General features: G+C 42.0%; 1 protein-coding gene across 14 annotated transcripts in view; it reads left to right on the top strand.

Annotated features, from left to right (window-relative positions):
- Window positions 1-17,929, top strand: part of TNRC6C (trinucleotide repeat containing adaptor 6C) — a 96,173-nt gene that overhangs the window by 31,575 nt on the left and 46,669 nt on the right. For 13 of the 14 annotated variants that reach the window (XM_021535800.4, XM_021535805.4, XM_021535803.4 and 10 more), the window contains exon 4: window positions 11,089-11,448. The exons of the other annotated variant lie outside the window; for it this stretch is intronic. In XM_021535800.4, coding sequence (XP_021391475.3) covers window positions 11,089-11,448 — 360 coding nt within the window. The remainder of the gene's footprint in view (window positions 1-11,088; window positions 11,449-17,929) is intronic. 14 annotated transcript variants of the gene reach the window in all.

Here is a 17,929-nt window from a genome sequence, read left to right on the forward strand (position 1 = left end):
GTGAGGGGAAGACATGTGTCTAAAATAAACTGAGCAGAATTTTTGAATTAAAATGAAGTAATAATATTAAGTTATTATTAGTAATCTTTATTAAAACATCTTTAATTTCTTTTAACATTCATGTAATAGAATCTGATTTACTGGGAGTGGCATTTAATTAATTTAATTCAATTTAGAGAGTTAACTCTATTACATATTAGTACAGAAAATTACCTCTGAACAGTCATTTCTCACTGGTGACATGCAATAAGTTAATTTAGCTCGGAGTTCTTTTGGGCGCATTGTGAGTTCTTGGTGAAGGTTGCTGTGGTGACACAGGGCTGTCACTGGGACAACAACCCTGCTGGGAACGTGGGATGGATCCTCTGGGCTTCTCTGGCCTTGTTCTTCCTGCTCAGTGTGGGTGTGGAATTTTGGGAAGAGCTGTCCTGCAGGGTGTGCTCAGTGAATGAACTCACTTGGAGTTTCCTTTGGTTCCACCTGATCTGCAGGGAAATGATTGCTGAGCCCCCATCAGCTCTTAGTCTGCTTTTCTTGAAGAAATTGTCCTTAAAAAACATGAACCTGAACAGGAGAAGGTGTGTAAACTGCTGGAAGTGCTTTCTTCACGTTTCTGAATAATTTAAATCCTGTTTTTCATATGTGACATTAATGCACAATGGCACTGGAGATACAAAAAAATCTGTTCAGCTATAACTGAATTAATGAAGAGTTTGCTTCAGATTGGGAGTTGAATCAGAAATGAAGAGTTTGTTTCTGACTCTCCAGGTTTGACTGTCAGGTAGATGAGCTCAAGAGTTCCAAACAAAAACCTTCCAGGAAAGAAGCCAGCATTGAGAAGCTCATTCAGAAAAACACTATTGAATATGAAATGTCATGTTTAACTTTAAAAAGAAGTTTTAAAATAACTGAAATATAGTTTTTAAGTTCAGTGTATTTTCTTCATCTCCCCCCACTTCAGATCTGTATGCAGACTTAAACACTAATTTGTTTATTTCATCTCTAGAACACAACTTTAATTTAATTGGGTTTAACTGAATAAAGGATCACTCTTCATTTTGGGTTTCAAGTTCTTCACAGCTCCTCCTTTCTGAAGGCAAGAATGACATTTTCATGTCTTTCAAATGCTAGGAACTGCATCCAAGGAAGGATGTAGAGCCCCAGTCAGGTTTTTATGATAGAAAAATCTGTGAAATTTTATTATTACATCCCCTAAAGTGATAATGATGTCCCTATGGGTTCTGTATGTTAAAGACCCACTCACTCAAAGCAACGATTTTCAAAATAATTGTATGAAATATAAATTAACACATCTTCAGTTATCCTAATGAGGGCACAAGATTTTAATATGTAAGGCCAAAATATTTCAGGTTTACCTTTCACTGAGTTGGCTCCGTGCACAATTTCTCAGGGTGATGCTACCTGAAACTTGGAATAAATCCACACTGCCCAGGAGAGAGGGAAGCTGGTCCATGCTGGACATTCTGTTGGCTCTGCTTCAGTTTTTCCTGCTGATTGATTTAAAATGATAGCTCAGATAACTCTACACTATCTTTAGAGCTGTAATATAAACACGTTAAGTCTTCTTTTGAGATAGAAGTGAACTGGAAGGGTTATGCCAAAATTACAGAGGCCTGTTTCTGGTTGCTCACAGAATTGTTGCTATTTTAGTGTCACACATAAAATATTCATTTGGTACCATAAATGTCCACGACAGGAGGGCTGAGGCTTTGTGTTTGCACAGGGTTTTAGTCAGTGTGACATGTGTGCCCAGTCCCATGGTTCCTGCAGCACAGGCAGTGTCAGGCAACATTACACTTCCCATCTGAGCAGCAGCCCTGTCATCTGCAGGCAGTCACAGCTTGCTTCCATGGGCATGTCTGAAAGGAATTAAATATCAGTGCAGCCCACTCCCCCAAACAGAAATTAAATACCTGGAGGAGCTGTGTTTCTGGTTCCAGGAGAAAAATGTGCCTGTGTGTAAGTGATGTGATGTGCCTGGGCTGTTAGGCCCAGGCTGTGTCCACACTCTCCAGGTCTGGGGCTCCCTGGACACTGATTTGGGGCACAAAAAGTCACTCTGAGCTGCCCACATTTGGATCTTGATCCATAAATACACACCGACAATTTCCAGGCATTCCAGAAAACACCCAGGGAGTCCTTACCTTCTTTCCAGCTCAAAAGTCAAAATGGATAAAGAGGTGTTGTACCTGCTGTAGCAGGAGTGTTTAGTGTTCCCTGTTGGCCTGGGTGGGATGCCAGCAGTGGCTGTGCCCTGGGAACTGCAGGAACAGAGCATGGGCACAGCACACATCCCACGTGGGAGAGAATCTGTGCCAGGGCTGAGTGGTCTCTGCAGAGGCAGCCCCAGGCAGAAATGATGGGGAAATGGGGTATCTTCACAGCACCCAGCCACATCTGTATGAAACTGGACTCCCCATTTACACTGGGATTCAGTCTTCAAGCCCCAGCTGAAGAGTGGGCTGTACGTTTAGATCATCACTGTTCAAGGTGAAGGAAATTTCAGGCTCTTCAATCCAGTTAATCAGTGGATACTGAGGCTATCCTCATTTTTAATTTCTTAGAAATGTACTGTTTACTAGGAATTTGCATATTTATCTGTTTGTGTGCGTGGTTTAACAATCAGGTCTCTGCTGTAAAGAATATTTAGTCCTCAGTCTGTGCCTGGAAGTGCTCTGTGGTAAGGAGGAAGAACATGTCTGGTGTGATGGCTGTGCCATTGGTAAATTTCTTTTTAAAAAATTCTTTTGCATATGAAAACTCTGTAAAACATTGTCTAATGAGATTAAATGCACACAGTCAGTTTAAAATTGAAGGATTCACTTTCTGGGTCTGCCCAAACTTCTTATGTGGCTCTGTATGAAGTTATTTAATCTGTTATTATATGCTTGAATTTTCCCACTGGCACTTGAAGTGATGATAGTGTTGGCTTTGTGTGATTTAACTTTAAGCTGTTTCCTGTCTTCCCTGACTCTTTTATGGTGTAGCTCCTGCTGGGGGTACCTTGCCTGGAGCATCACTGAGGAGGGTTTGGAGAGAAGGGGGAGCACATGCCTGTGGCTGGCTCCTGACATCCTTTGCTGTGTTCCTGAATTGTTGGGATTGTGTTTGTGATGCTCTCATGTGCTGTTGGTGGGATAGAACTTACTGGTTTTCTCTAGTGGGTCTTTATAGTTGGTGGAGTTCAGATGTTCCTAAATACTGTGAGAAGGAATACAAGATATGAATTCTCTGTGAAGAGTTCTGAACACTCTATAGGAAACCTGAGAATATGCTGCCAGCATTTCTAACCACTTGCTGAGAATCCCTCTCTTAATTCTGAGCTGCCCTCTCACTTAAATTTTACACTAGTATTTCCTGCACCAGTTAATTCATCTCAGCAATGACTCTTATCTCCCTCCTGTCCTTTTCAGACAGTTGTTAATGCTGTTGTTTCTTGACATTATTAATATGAGTGATTAAAAACTTCTAATAGCTTCATTATTTTCCTTTAGAATAGCCAAGTTCTCTTTCTAAGGCCAGGGTATTGCCCTGCTCTGGAGGTGGGAGTTGGGTTTGCAGGAATTCCAAGTTGAATGTGTGACGATGTGTTAAAGGAAATACTCCTGTGCTGAGATGTCAGAGGCTTCAGGACAGAGAGTAGCTTCTAGTCAGGTGAATTCATTTATTAATTTATCTGTTGCTTTTCAGGGGGTGGCGTTTGGGCAGGTCTGTGTGCTGAGGTGTCCATGATTAACGCTGGTATTGGAGTTCCCAGTGCCTGCCTGTTGGAGAGCTCTGGCTTGAAAGGAAACAGATGAATTGTTAATTCTTGAAAGTTACCATCTGTTATCAGTTCACGTCCTGCAGGAATGCTGCTCTGTGAATTTAACTGTTCCATTGCCCACAGCCCTGGTTCCTAGCTTGGGCTGCCTGAGTTTGAGGCCTGATGTGTACAGTCCAATTTCTGCTCATCAATTAGCTGATGGCAAACCCCATGTGTGTGCACTCAAAGCTTTCAATAAACATGAGAGAGTTTGGCTTGCAGTGGGAGAGCATCATATTTACTTTGGATTATCAATCTATTGTTGATGACAACCTATCAACCTAATTAGCTGTACCATTTTTAATGGCACAGCTAATTAATTGTGAATTTAAAATTAAAATTATAATCAGTGCTAACATGGAGGAAAGCAGTGAGGAAAATATTAAAACTGTTAAAAGTATAAGTATTCTTCACAAGATTGCTGCATGTGACACCAACCTGAATAATGTAGAATAGGATTGAAAAAAACTTAAAAATACATGTTGAGTCACCCAAAACAGGTTTTGTATCTTTCTGTCAAAAGAAGTATTTGTCACCATCTCTGCTGACAGATCTGAAAGAAAAAATGTAGATGCTGTTCCAGAAAGGGAAACAAAATCCTGTGTCTGAGCGCTGAAGTACTCAAGAATCTATGTTTTTGTTAGGAACTGCTCCAGCTCTTAAGAAAAAAGTTCAATTTGTGAATAGAGTTGGGCTCTGACCCTTTGCTGCACAGAAGTTCTGCCTCAGGGTGGGCTGTGCTGGGCTTACACAGAGGATTCACTGTGGTGGTGAAGGGATAAAATGTCACCCGGGATTGATACAATTTCAAATTTACATTAATCAAGAACAAAATGGAGAGGATCTGCAAATAGGGCTGGTGAAGAAAGGGCACATCTGAAACTTATTTAAAATCCAGCAGAAGCTGGGGAGAGTGCTGGACTATCAGCCTGAGAGAAAAAGGATTTCTTTGTTAAGGCTGAGGGAAGTGGGAGAACTGAGTAAGATGGATTTGGAGCTCTGTTTAACATGTAGAGTGGTAGAAAATGTGCTCTAAAGGTTCTTGAGAGGTCATTTACTCCATCCTCTTGCCCTGAGACAAGATCACCAAACCTGTATCATGTCTGCAGATAATCCTTAATCATCCTTATTGTTGGAAATGTAAGTCTAAATCTCCCTGACTGCCATTTAAACCAGCAAGTCTTGTCTTATTCACTGTGGGGTGGAGCAAATTATTTAGTCTTTTTTTTTTTTTTTTTTTTTTTTTTAATTTGTGTACTCAGTGTCTTGTAGACTGACTGCTCCCTTACCTCTGCCTGCTGTGGTAGTTCCCTTTTCCAGATTCCCATTTCCTTTGTGCCCTTTTCAGGTGGTCCAGCTCCATGTGGAAGAGAGATGCTCAGCTGTGGGAGCAGACAGGGAAGGCTTTGTGATGCCAGGCTTGAGTAGATGGGTTGCTTGGTGTTTATCCCATTCCACCAACTGGCTTTTTACAATCTTCTTATTATCTTTTCCTCCTCTTTGGTTTATGATCTGCTAAAACATTGCTTCTTTTTCTGCAGAACTGCTGTGGGGCGAGATGTTTGCTATTCTGCATTTAATTCCTCCCGCTAATGACGTGATTTTCCTTACTGAATTGTAGTTTTGTCACATTGCTTCTCCAGTTCCTCACTGCTGAGCTCTGATCCTGTCACACAGCGATCTGACCACCCCCATCTTCCTTCTCCCATCTTGGTGTCATTTGCAGATTTAATAAGGATATTCTCTAGTCCATCATCCAGCTGTTAAGGAAATATTGAACAGCGTAGGCTCGGATCAAGTCCCCGTGGAATCTCTCCTGAAACGTATTCTGTTTTGACAGCAAGCCATTGATTCTCCCAGAGAACATTTCAACCAATTTCACATTTTGCTCCCATTTCCCCACTTTGCTTATGACAATATCAAGTAAGAGTGTCATTTCAGCAGCCATTACATCGTTAAGATGCACAGAGCTTTGGCTGGTGGGACATGGGTGGGAAATGGGAGCAAACAGACAGAACTTGTTTGAACTGAGGTGAACGACAGGGTGTGAGAGGAGGGAGGAGCAAAGGAGTGTCTGGGGTCAGCTGGATTTATGGGTACATTACTTTAAAGTAGAGGTGGGGAATGAAGTCCCCAATGCTTCTCTATTTCATACTTTGCATAAAGCCAGCAGTTAAGAACATAAGACCATCTATTGTTGAGAAATTCCAATAACTGATCTAGAAGTTTTCCATGAACTTTGCAGCTTTCTGTTAATGCCTACTCTGATTTCCAGTTACCTAGAAAAAAAAAAAAAAATCAAGGTCTGTGTAGAAGGTCTAAGTTGATAGAAGTGAGAAGTCTGTCAGGAGAAGTGGATTATAGATAAGATTTTTTAACTGGGGTGGTGAAAGACTAAGGAAGGAAATGTTGTAAAGGACAAGAGAAGAAAGTGGAGAGGAAATGTCTGGAAGAGGAAGCAGAAGAAGCTGCACCATGGTCAGCTGTGAGGGTGAAAATGAAGTTAAACCAGGAAAAGACTTCAATTTGTTCTGGGTATTAGATAAATGGCATCATCAGGAATTGGCCCAAGGTCAAGGCATTTCTGTAAATAAATGGTGACAAAGTTCTAAAGCCACAATAACTCGTGTATTTTTACTTGTGTCACTCAATGAGGGCTTTGATGTCAAACAGCAGCTTCTGGTTACATTATTAAAGCTATTATAAATTCTGGGATTATCTTGGCATTAGACTGTAGTTTTTTTCTCCCCAGAAGTTTGTGATTTTGGGGGAAGGGATGATCCAGGCAGAAAATTTGGCATTTTATGTGTAAAAACATGAGAAGTGGGTTTTATGCAATAGTTCTGAGCACCTTTGCTGTTGCCAGCAGATGTCACTGTGGATAGCAAATCCCAGCACTTAGGAGACAAAGGAGGTAATTTGCTAAATGAAAATTCAGCCTTTGAAAGTAGACTGGGGGGGGAGTGGGGGGGAGGCAAGAATATTTTCCCTGCAACAGACTTCTGTGAGCAAATAAAAATGGGTTTCTCACTAACGAGGACTTGTGGTTTTGCCCACTCTAATGCTGTGTTTGGTGGCTGTCTTCACCCGACCTGGGTAAGTTCCTGGTGCTCTGTGTGACCTCGGAGGGGGTGTCCGTGGGATTGTGCTCCTGCTTAGCTTTATTTGGAAAGCCTTTAGTGCTTGGAGGGAGCTTTAAGCAGCAGTGATGTGCTGCAGTGTGTGTGTGTGTGTGTGTGTGTGCAGGGAACTGGCCGTGGAGGAAGTGGCTTCATTAAGGTTGATTTGGAGGGGGGAGCAAGATGAGGAAAAAAATTGCCCAAATGATTGGCTGGGAGAATAGCTCTGAATTATGGGATCCATCTGTTTCCTGTAATGAATTCATAAACCCATCAAACAATGACCTGAACGAATTGCTGAAGGAAAAAAATAATACACTGGCATGATATGTTTAACGCAGTGAGGCATTGGCATTGTATAATCAAAAATTCTCCTCACATCCAGCACTTTGTAATGGAGCTGCTGTGTTTAATAGAAGCTGTAAATAAATCCTGTCACAGTAGCAGCCAAGAATGCATTTCTGGTTTAACTGTTTCTCTTCTGGAATGTCTGGTCCTCGAAGGCTTTAGAAATGCAAGTTTTATAGAGCTGGAGTGGGGGATTCTGAAATACAGAGAAATGTTAATGAGGTGAATGAAAGGAAAAAGCTGCCATAAATCAGTATTATGTGGCTTAACCAGTTTCTTTCATTTATGCATGTTCTTTCCTTATGTCATAGAAATGTACTTAAAAGCTATTGTTGTAATTGAAATCTGTTAGACTGATCCTATTCATTATATTAATAAAATCCACCTACAATTGCTTGTAACACTTTTTTATGCAGTTGGGATTCCCGAGATTGTAATCATCAAAAAGCATATGGAGTAATTATTGGATTTGTTTGGGTAAAATTGGATTAAGAAGTTTAGATACCATTAAGTACTGATAATTATTACAAGCAAGCTCATTGTTTAGTGTGTGTACAGCTTGGAATGGAGAGTAAGCAGATACCCATCACAAACATCTTAAGAGCAAGCAATCTCAAGGCTTTCATTTTACGCCTTTAATTGTATTTTTGCAAGAGCCTTTCCACTTAAATGTTTTCGCTTTAGCTCTTTAATCACGTGCTGGTTATGAAAACCACTGGGTGTTAAATCCTTTCCCCCACACGATTTAAACAACATTTTTTGCATGCAGGCAAATTTAGCCATTAAACAGCTAAAATGGCAAATTTAACCATAAAATGGCTAAATTCTGTGCTTCATTCCTGGCTTTCCAGCAGCTGCCCACATGCCATTAGCAGTGACAGTGGATTCCTTGCAGGTGGAAGGGTGGGCAGGCTGCTCCTGGGGCTGCCAGGGCTCTCTGCAGGTTGGCAGCTCAGCCCTTGGGGCTGATTCAAGCAGAGCTCCCAGTGGGAGAGGCTCACAGTGCCCACAGTGGGGAAAACCCTTGGTGGGCTCTGCAACCTTGGTGGGTTCTGCAAGGGGCACCCACGGTGGCAGGGGTGCAGCCCTGCAGGCAGGGGAATGGCTCAAGGCTTTATAAAGATGTTATTGCCAGTGTCAGTTCAGAATTAGGACGGCCAGGACAGACACTTTAGGAACATTTGGTATTTCTCACAGTGCATATCGAGTGAAAATTGCTGGTTAAACATTGCTGAGGATGGCTTTCAGAACACAGTTGTATTGTCTTTGTAATATATATTCTCTAAGTATTGTTGCTGTGTTTGAAGTCTGAATTCCAGTCTGGTATGAAGCTGGAATTTAGGGCTCAATCCCATTCGTGTGATGTTGTTCACTCTTGTTGCTTTATTCCCTGTCATTGGTGTAATTAAACAGTTCTTTTCCAGCTACCATGGTTTGTCGACATAGTATTCTTGCAAGAGCTTCCATTTAAGTGCACTTTAAAGAGATTTTGATATACAAAATAAACATTACTTTGCTGTGTTGATTAGAGAAAAAAACAGCAGCATGAATATGCAGAAATATTTTAATTCTTAAGTACAGTGATATTCTTATTTTCTTTGTTCATTTCTCTCATCTGTGATTCAGATATGTAGAGGGAACATTGAGTCTAACACTGGGAAAATGGGTTTCTCTGGCCTCACCTTTGTGATGAAACACCTTTGCTAGTTTACATTAAAGTGAAAATTGTTGTCTATTCTATGACTTAGTGATAGACTAGTGATTACTGATTTTTAAAAAACAAATACATCTATATGCACACCTCTTTGGAAGTATCAGATATTTTATATATATGCACAATACTGAGAACACAATACATTTTAAAAATCTGCCTGTCTTGTTCTCTAAAATATGCTTCCAATTAATTAATATTCCTCATGAAAATCTTGGGGCCAGACAAATCCCAGCTCTGCTGGCATCGTGCCAGCGAGTGATTTCCATTCTCTTGTCCTTTTCCTCCTCTTCCCTGGCATTCCCTCTCATCTGCTGGCACCAGGGGGTGTGTGCCTGGTCTGTCAGCCAAGCTGGAGAAGCTCCCTGGCTGCCATGGTGGGTTATTTTGGGTTGATCAGCCTGTGTCTGCAGTGCTCTGGGTGAACCTTGTGGTAAATGACTTTGCAGAAATCCCGAGTCCTTCAGATCTCACTGTTTGTAAATGTTTGCATCTCTGTGGTGGTAGTGGTAGTAGAGGTAAATGCTTACGTTGCTGTAACACTAGCAGAAGAAATAGCAGCTAAAACAAACCCTTTACAATGAAGTCAGGCTTATTTTCTATCAGGTGAATGTTCTATTTGTATTGTGGAAATGGAATAGTTTTCACATGTATGTTGAATATGCAGATTTGGTATTTGAAAATAATTACTCTGCATACCACAATACTTTATATCTACTTTTAAAATTTGAACATAAGGATAGACTGGTTTTTTCCAAAGGTGATTGTGTATTTTGAAAAGATAAGGAAGGTTTGTTCTCTGCTCTTCTTCAGGTATTAGTAGTACTTCAAATTTTTAAATATATATTTCCTTTTTTATTCAGACAGAATCACAGGTGATATTACTTAGGCGTACAAAACAAATAGCTTGGAGAAGTGAAACACTGATGGTTCTGCCAGACTTTTTGGCATATTTTTGCTTGCTCAAGTCCCAGCTTGTTTTGAACCCACCCTTGGCGTTCCCTTGGTGCTGTTCACTGCTGCAGCTGTAGAAGTTGTTCTGTTTTCTAGGTGTGTCAGAGCCTGGAGAGAGGCAGAGTGTGGCTTTGTGGTGGCTGTGACAGAGTTCAAGCTACATGTGAACAGCTTTTTTGGGCACAAGGTGTGACTCCTGGGGAGGGTCCTGTGTGGGACCAGTCCTTGGGGGACAATCCTTGTGTGTCCTGTCCCACTCAGCATATTCTGTGACTGAATGAGCTGGAATTTTGCACTTGTTGGACGTGGCTTGTGATGAGCTGGAGCAGTGCTTGGTTCTGTTCATCCCAGAAGAGCTCAAAGAGTTTCTCTGGGTGACCAAAGAGCTCTGGAAGCTGATGCCACCAGGTGAGCTGAGCCAGAGCTCCATTGCCTGGATGCTGCCATCCTCCAGCGCCGTGCCCACTCCCTCCTGCCTGTCCCTGGGTCACTCGTGCCAGGTGTGGAGGCACATTCCAGGTGTGCCTGGCTGGCTCATTGCAGGCTGGGTTAGTGTGGGAGGGATCAGATGCATGCCTGGAGTGCAGATGTTGGTGGCTGAGATGTCCTAAGTGATGGTAAGGTTTGGATAAAGACTACAAGAAACCCAAAGTTTGTGACAGTGCCGAATAAGCTGGTGGATCAGGTGTTTTAGCTTGGTTTTTTGGGACCTTATTAGAAGACTGAAAGTGTGGATCAAGTGTTTTAGCTTGTTTTTTTGGGAGCTTATTAGAAGACTGAAAGTGTTGCATGGCTGTAGGCCCTGGGATTTGATGTTAATATTGGCAAGGTTGCCCTCAAGACTGCTGAACTAAAAAGGCAGTGGAGGAGCACTCTTCCAAACTGAATTGTCAAAGCTTTCTTTTGTCCTCCCTCCTGTTTTAAACCATACAGATGATTTGTTTCAGTAGGGTGTCAAAGCTTCCAGTACCACCACAGAAAATAAACCTACACAAAAACTAACACACTCTGCCAACTTTTCAGTAGCTGCAAAACACCGCTTTACCAATTACAATAAAAAAAAAACCAAACCAAAAACCTGATAGCTTTTCAGATCCTAAACCAATGACGATTATTTTCTTTTTTCCTAGTGCCAGAACCTATTAAGACCAGTTTAAGCCAGCCCCAACCTGCCGGTACCGGTACCAGTACTTCCACCAGCACTCTCACCAACAGCAGCAATGGCAAGCGCGCGTCTGCCAACGGGCAGCAGCCGGCGGCGTCCCGATACCTGCCCCGAGAGGTGCCTCCCCGCTTCCGCCAGCAGGAGCAGAAGCAGCTCCTAAAGCGGGGGCAGCCGCTGCCCGCCGGGGCGCTCAGTGCCCCCGGCCCGGCGCCGGGCACGGCCGCCGCGGGAGCCAGCCCTCCTCCTCCTCCTCCTCCTCCTCCTCCTCCTCCTCCTCCTCAGCAGGGAGCAGCAGCGCAGCAGCATCCCGGCAAGGCGCAGCCAGGTGAGAGCTGCCCCCTGCACCGTCAGCGTTGTTTGCAAATGCCGTTTTCACCTTCCGTGCCAAGTGCCATTGTAAAATGCTGTTTTCAAATGCCATTTGAAAATTCCGTTTCAAATCCCATGGTAAAATTCCATTTCAAACGCCATTTTCAAATTCTGTTTCAAATGCCGTTTTCAAATTCCGTTTCAAATGCCATTTTCAAATTCCGTTTCAAATGCCATTTTCAAATTCCGTTTCAAATGCCATTTTCAAATTCTGTTTAAAATGCCATTTTCAAATTCCGTTTCAAATGCCATTTTCAAATTCCGTTTCAAATGCCATTTTCAAATTCCATATCAAACACCATTTTAAAATTCCATTTAAAATACCATTTTAAAATTCCATTTAAAATACCATTTTAAAATTCCATTTAAAATACCATTTTAAAATTCCATTTCAAATACCATTTTAAAATTCCATTTCAAATGCCATTTAAAAATTCCGTATCAAATACCACTGTAAAATTCTGTTTTCAAATGCAATTTTAAAATTCAGTTTCAAATGCCATTTTAAAATTCTGTTTTCAAATGCCATTTAAAAATTCCGTATCAAATACCATTCTAAAATTCTGTTTTCAAATGCAATTTTAAAATTCCATTTCAAATGCCATTTTCAAATTCCATTTCAAATGCCATTTTCAAATTCCATTTCAAATGCCACTTTCAAATTCTGTTTCAGATGCCATTTTCAAATCCTGTTTCAAATGCCATTTTAAAATTCCATTTAAAATGCAATTTTAAAATTCAGTTTTCGAATTTCAATCCCTTCCTGTTACTCGTATTCTTACTCATACATCCTCATATTTGAGGATTACTCATAATCCTTGGTTATATGCTCATTCTGGCACAATGTGCCATTTCTGGCATCCACTCGTAAAAGATTTTATTGTTGTTGTGGGGTATTTCTCCAGTTTGGTTTTTTTCCCTCTTGTTTCTTTGGTAGCTATAATGGATCTTCAGAAAGTGTAAATATTTAGCAATGATTCTTACAGAAACATTGATAATATGGGTATTTACAAGTTATATCTATCATTCTGATAATTTTAATGCTCCTTGAACAGTATTTTGCAAGTTTGTAAATTAGGAATAGTAACTTCACTTACATTCTGTTGTTGCAACATTTTTATGCCTTTGCTTGTTTATGCCCTCAATTACTATTTTCACCTTAGGAAAAGAATACTTTGGGAAAAGTAATTTAGTGTCTTAGGCCTTTCTACCACTTCATTCTGTCCTTTGCAGGTCACAGAATAGTTTGAGTTGGAAGGGACAGTAGGGAGCATCTATTTCCAGCCCCCTGCCATGGGCAGGACACATCCCACTGTCCCAGGCTGCTCCAAACCTCATCCAGCCTGGCCTTGGACACTTCCAGGGATCCAGGGGCAGCCACAGCTGCTCTGGGCACCTGAGTCAGGGCCTGCCCACCCTCCCAGGGAAGAATTTAATCCAAATATCCCATTGAATGCTGCCCTGTGCCAGTGAGAAGCCATTCCCTCCATCCCCAGTCCCTCTGCAATTCTCCTGGAGCCCCTTCAGGCCCTGGCAGGGCTCAGCTCTCCATGAGTTTCTCCTCTCCAGGTGAGCACCCCCAGCTCTGCCAGCCTGGCTCCAGAGCAGAGGAACTCCAGCCCTGGAGCATCTCCATGGCTCCTCTGGGCTCTCTCCTGCTGGCCTCTCCCCTGCTCTCCATCTTCTGCTGTTGAGAGCCCTAGAGCTGGACACAGTGCTCACACAGACACACAGACCTTTCTTTGGCTGTTGGGTTTAGGATACTGATGAATCACTCTCTTAGCTAACTTCATTTTCCTGAAGCTGCTGATGGGAAATAAGCAGCTCTCTTCTTATTTGCCCTTCTGTGCTAGAGATGGTGTGAGCTTTGCAGTGGAGATGGGCTCAGTGGTGCACATCCCCATTTCCATCTCTGCTTTGTGTGGATGTCAGGCAAAGCAGGGACTGCTCTGGCATGCAGTTATCCATGGCTTTAAAAAGTGATCTGGACTAAATCATAAAGGAGGGGTTTGATATCTTGAATATTAGTCATTTCTGTGTGATCTCAAGTGTTGCTCATTATCACTCATTAGCACTGTCAAACATCACAAAATTTGGATCTGAACTGTCTGCAGTCTTTCCCTTTGGGCATTAGTGAATCTTTCACTATTTTTGCTGCTGAGCAGAACTACAACAGAGAAAATTCTTTGGTGTTGTCCTTAGAAGTTTTAGTTAGATAAGAGAATAATCTGTCTCTGAAATTACAGCTTCTATGGTTATCGAAATACATTTAAAAGTATCATTCAGCTACTCCCGAGAAACCTAAAACTGAACAGACAAAATGAAACAATTTATTATTTATTAAAGTGGTTCTTTTTTAGGAAGGGAAGAGGTTCTGCTTCTGTATTCTTAAGTATTTGGCTTTAGTGAGATGGAAAGCAATCATTTCCCAGCAGTTCTCTAACTTTTCTGGCAGCAATCTTCCTTGCAAATCCCAATTTATCAGGGATGGTTCTGACATTCTTGGCTTCTTCTGGATTGGGAAATGTTTGTTAACTGTCAGACTAATGTTCTGTGTCAAAGATATGTTTATTATTTTATTTTCAGACCTCTGGTAGCATAGAAATCATAGCATTCTGAGCTGGAAGGAGCCCACAAGGATCTCCCAGTCCAGTCCCTCTCCCTGCACAGACCCCCCAACAACCCCACCTGGGCATTCCTGGCAGCCTCGGGGCCGTGCCCATTCCCTGGGGAGCCTGGGCAGTGCCAGCACCCTCGGGGGGAAGAATCTTTCCCTAAATCCAGCCCAAACCTCCCCTGGCACAGCTCCTGCCATTCCCTCAGGTCCTGGGGAGCAGAGATTGGAGCTGCCCCTCCCATCATTATTTATGTGAGACACACAGAGCAGCCAACTGCAGTGGCTCAGGCTGCCTGAGGGTCAGGAGCTTTCTTCCAGGCATCCTTGTAGATGTATATGAAGCATCTGTGTTTGAGTTTAATGAAACAAAGGCCACTGTAAATCATAACATAACTCATAAAAGAACTTTCCTTGTAAGAGTGTGGTATGAGCTGTCTGACTTTGATCTTGCCAGATGCATTTCTACCTTGAGGCTTTATTTTGTTCCCAATTCCTATTTTAACTTGCTATATATGTAGTATGGGCAACCCTCAGCAGATGTTTTACACTGCTGAATTCATTCAGGGTTTGTTTTTTTTTTTTTTTTGCTTCTTTTATGTTACCATTGGAAAAATTCAGAGGACATTAAAGGTTAGTAGAAATGAGAGGAAAAGAAACAGTGCAGCAGCTTTTCAGCTTCATTTTATATTATTGCCCTAAACAAGTTAACCCAGATCAAACTCTTTGTGAAAGTGTTCCTTAGCATCATAATCATGGAATGGTTTGGGCTGAAGTAACCTTAAAGCTCATGTCATTCCACCCCCTGCTCCCTGGACACCTTCCACCAGACCAGGTTGCTCCAAGCCCTGTTCAACCAGTGTCTCATCACCTTTAAACTGGAGAATTTCTTCCTAATATTTCATCTAAACCTACCCTTCTTCAGCTTACAGCCATCCCCTGTGTCCTGTCCCTCCATCCCTTGTCCCAAGTCCCCCTCCCACTCTCTTGGAGCCCCTTCAGGCTCTGGAAGGGGCTCTGAGGTCCCCCTGGAGCCTTCTCCTTCTCCAGGTGAGCACCCCCAGCTCTCCCAGCCTGGCTCCAGAGCAGAGGGTCTCCAGCCCTTGGAGCATTTCCATGGCCTCCTCTGGCCTTACTGCTCTCTGAGTAAATAATTTCTTCCTCATTACAAATCTAAAGCTGCAATTTTAATTGCTCAGTAGCAGTTTGTCCATGGAGTCACAATTGTCCTGTTGCTCTTTACTCTGTAAAGTCAAAACAAAAGGTTTCAAAAGCACCACAGGCCCTGCACACTGAACAGACCCCTTGGAACAGGATTTTAAACGAGCTAAACCTTGGCTACCTTTTTGTCTGCTGACACAAGGTGGTGTTTGGAGATTTCAGTGATGGCCTTTTCCACACAGAAAGAACTTGCTGAACTCTGGAGCTCACGTAATTCTTTCCAGCAGGTGGAGCATCAGCTCATTTACCGACTGAAGGCACAGGGGGGAAAAATAAATGTTCACCTCAGCTTTTAACGCCAGCAGCTCTGTGCCTGGCTGCCCTGGGAGGCCAAGGGAGGAGGGTCTCTCTCCTGAGAGACCTTTGTAGCCATGAATTGCACATATCCACAGTCTTACTCAGTCTCTCATACAGGCTTGTGTTTTCATCTTGTCTAGCATAAAGAGCAAAGAAGTAGAAAGAGTACCCAGGGAAGGCCAAAGCCTTTCCATTTCAGCTGTTGGGATTTGAATGACTGTTAGATTTAAGAAAAAAAATTAGGGAATTCTATATCCTGTAAGCATGAGAATTTTACCAGAAATCTTACTCAAACTGGTAGGCTGGTATGTTTTTGTGAATATGAAAATTAATAATTTTAAACAGGAGAATTCTCACTAAGAAATAGTTTATTGAAACAAGTTTTTTTGCCATCCTCCTCTTAGCATCAGTAGGAACTGTTTTCCTTTAAATGTCTGTCTCTGGCTCCCTCGGTATTTCACTTACTGAAGAGTCTTTGCAGGTAAAAGTTCTCCAGGGAAATGATGGGAAGGAACAAAAAAAAACCACAAAAAAAAAAAAAATCTAACCTGTCCAGAAGAGTTGGTGTAGGTACTTGAGCCACATGGGAAGAGGAATTTTGTCTGCCTGAGCAGCACCTGAAGTGTGGGAGAGGGATCCCTGCCAGGAGAATTGTTGGACATCCCCAGGGTGTGAAGGCAGTGATGCAGCTGTGCTCAGGGTTCTCTCCCTGTCCTGCCCTGCCCAGAGCCCCTCAGATCTGGGCTGGCTTCTCTAGGCTCATCATGAACCACAGCAACACATTTTATTGCTGATCTGGTGTAATCAAAGAGTCAGGATTGCCCTACATGAGCACCTTGTATCCAGAAGATGCTTGATGTGAGTTCATGTCTGTAGCATTTCTTCTTACAGCATCATATCCCTTCAGAGTTAATTTGTAATGATGCCTTCACACTCCTTTCAGGCCTTATTTATAACTACACAGGTACAAGGAGAGTTAGAGAGTCATTGGCAGTCTCTCCACTCTAAAAATCACATTATTTTATCTTTTTATTCTCTTATCAGCAGCCCCTGTTAACTACTGCCTCAGCCTATCCAAAACACTTACGAGAACTTAACTGCAATGTCATGAATTAAAAAGGATGCTCTGCCAATGTAAGGCAAGTGGGAATTAATGGCCACTAATATATTCTTTGTCAGGTTTATCACCTGTGAAGTGGAGGGAGTAGGGATTTTTTGTTTCTCTCCTAGGGTAATCTCTAAAACATTAACCAGAAAAACTGTTATGAAATGAAAACATTTCAAATTGCATAGAATATTTTAGAAATCGTACCCCTTGAAAACAGCCTTTTATTCATTGTTAACAATTATGGAACTGTTTTCTGAAGTACTTTGGAGTAGAATGGTTATTTGTCTGGAATGTCTGTCTTGAGCTACAGAGCTTGTTCTTGACCTGCCCCCTCTGTAATCCTTTCCAGGATTACACTGAAGGAAAGCTGTATCTCTAATTTATGAGCAGTATTGTGTTATCTAGTCTAGTTTGTTATTTTTAAAGTTGTGACTCTTTATCTTCTCTCCCCGTTTTGTCATCTAACTCCACTAAACAGGTGAGTAGTTAACTTCCCTCATTAAGGAGCGAGGCATTTTCCTATTAATTGAATTATTGGAATGATCCTTTGCCACCTGATCTAAAAGAATTTGGATAATTTCTGGAAGCTACCATGGGATATTAAAAAGAACAATTGCTAGAGATTTCTTAGTTTCTTTACAAATGATGAATTTTATATAGGAGTCTCCAGGCAACCAGTGTGTTTGATGATTATTAGAACAGAGATCAAAAGAAGTAATCTTTGATTTTCCTGAAATTCAGCAATGTGAAACCACCATCTGTCAACTCAAAATCACCCTAACACGTCCTGCAGGAGTCAGGGTGGAACTTGTGCCCATCTTTTTATTGGCAAGTAGAGTAATTTGCAGAACAGATCCATATTATCTGCTTCCAAAGTCCAGAAAGAAACGAGAGCGAGTAACTCCTGCAGTAAATCAGAATGAGTAAACACACCAGTGTTGTGGTAACTCGAGTTACACTCTTAATTTGTTCTATCTGTTGTTTGTTGTGAAGTGAAAATTTGACAGCAGTTAGAAACAGAGATTTATTTTCCATGTGTGGGCTGATGTCAGATTTTGTGCTGAACTTTTTTCTTCTTTTCTCTGGAGCTGGAAGGTTTATTTTGTGTTTGGAGATTTCTGTAGCTGCAGTTGAGAGATTTGTGCTCATGGCATGGTGTGGTGTGCACCCTGAAGTGGGCAGCTGGAAGTTGCTGAG

Source organism: Lonchura striata, chromosome 18 (genome assembly GCF_050655825.1).
Source record: "Lonchura striata isolate lonStrDom1 chromosome 18, ASM5065582v1, whole genome shotgun sequence".
NCBI lineage: Eukaryota > Metazoa > Chordata > Aves > Passeriformes > Estrildidae > Lonchura > Lonchura striata.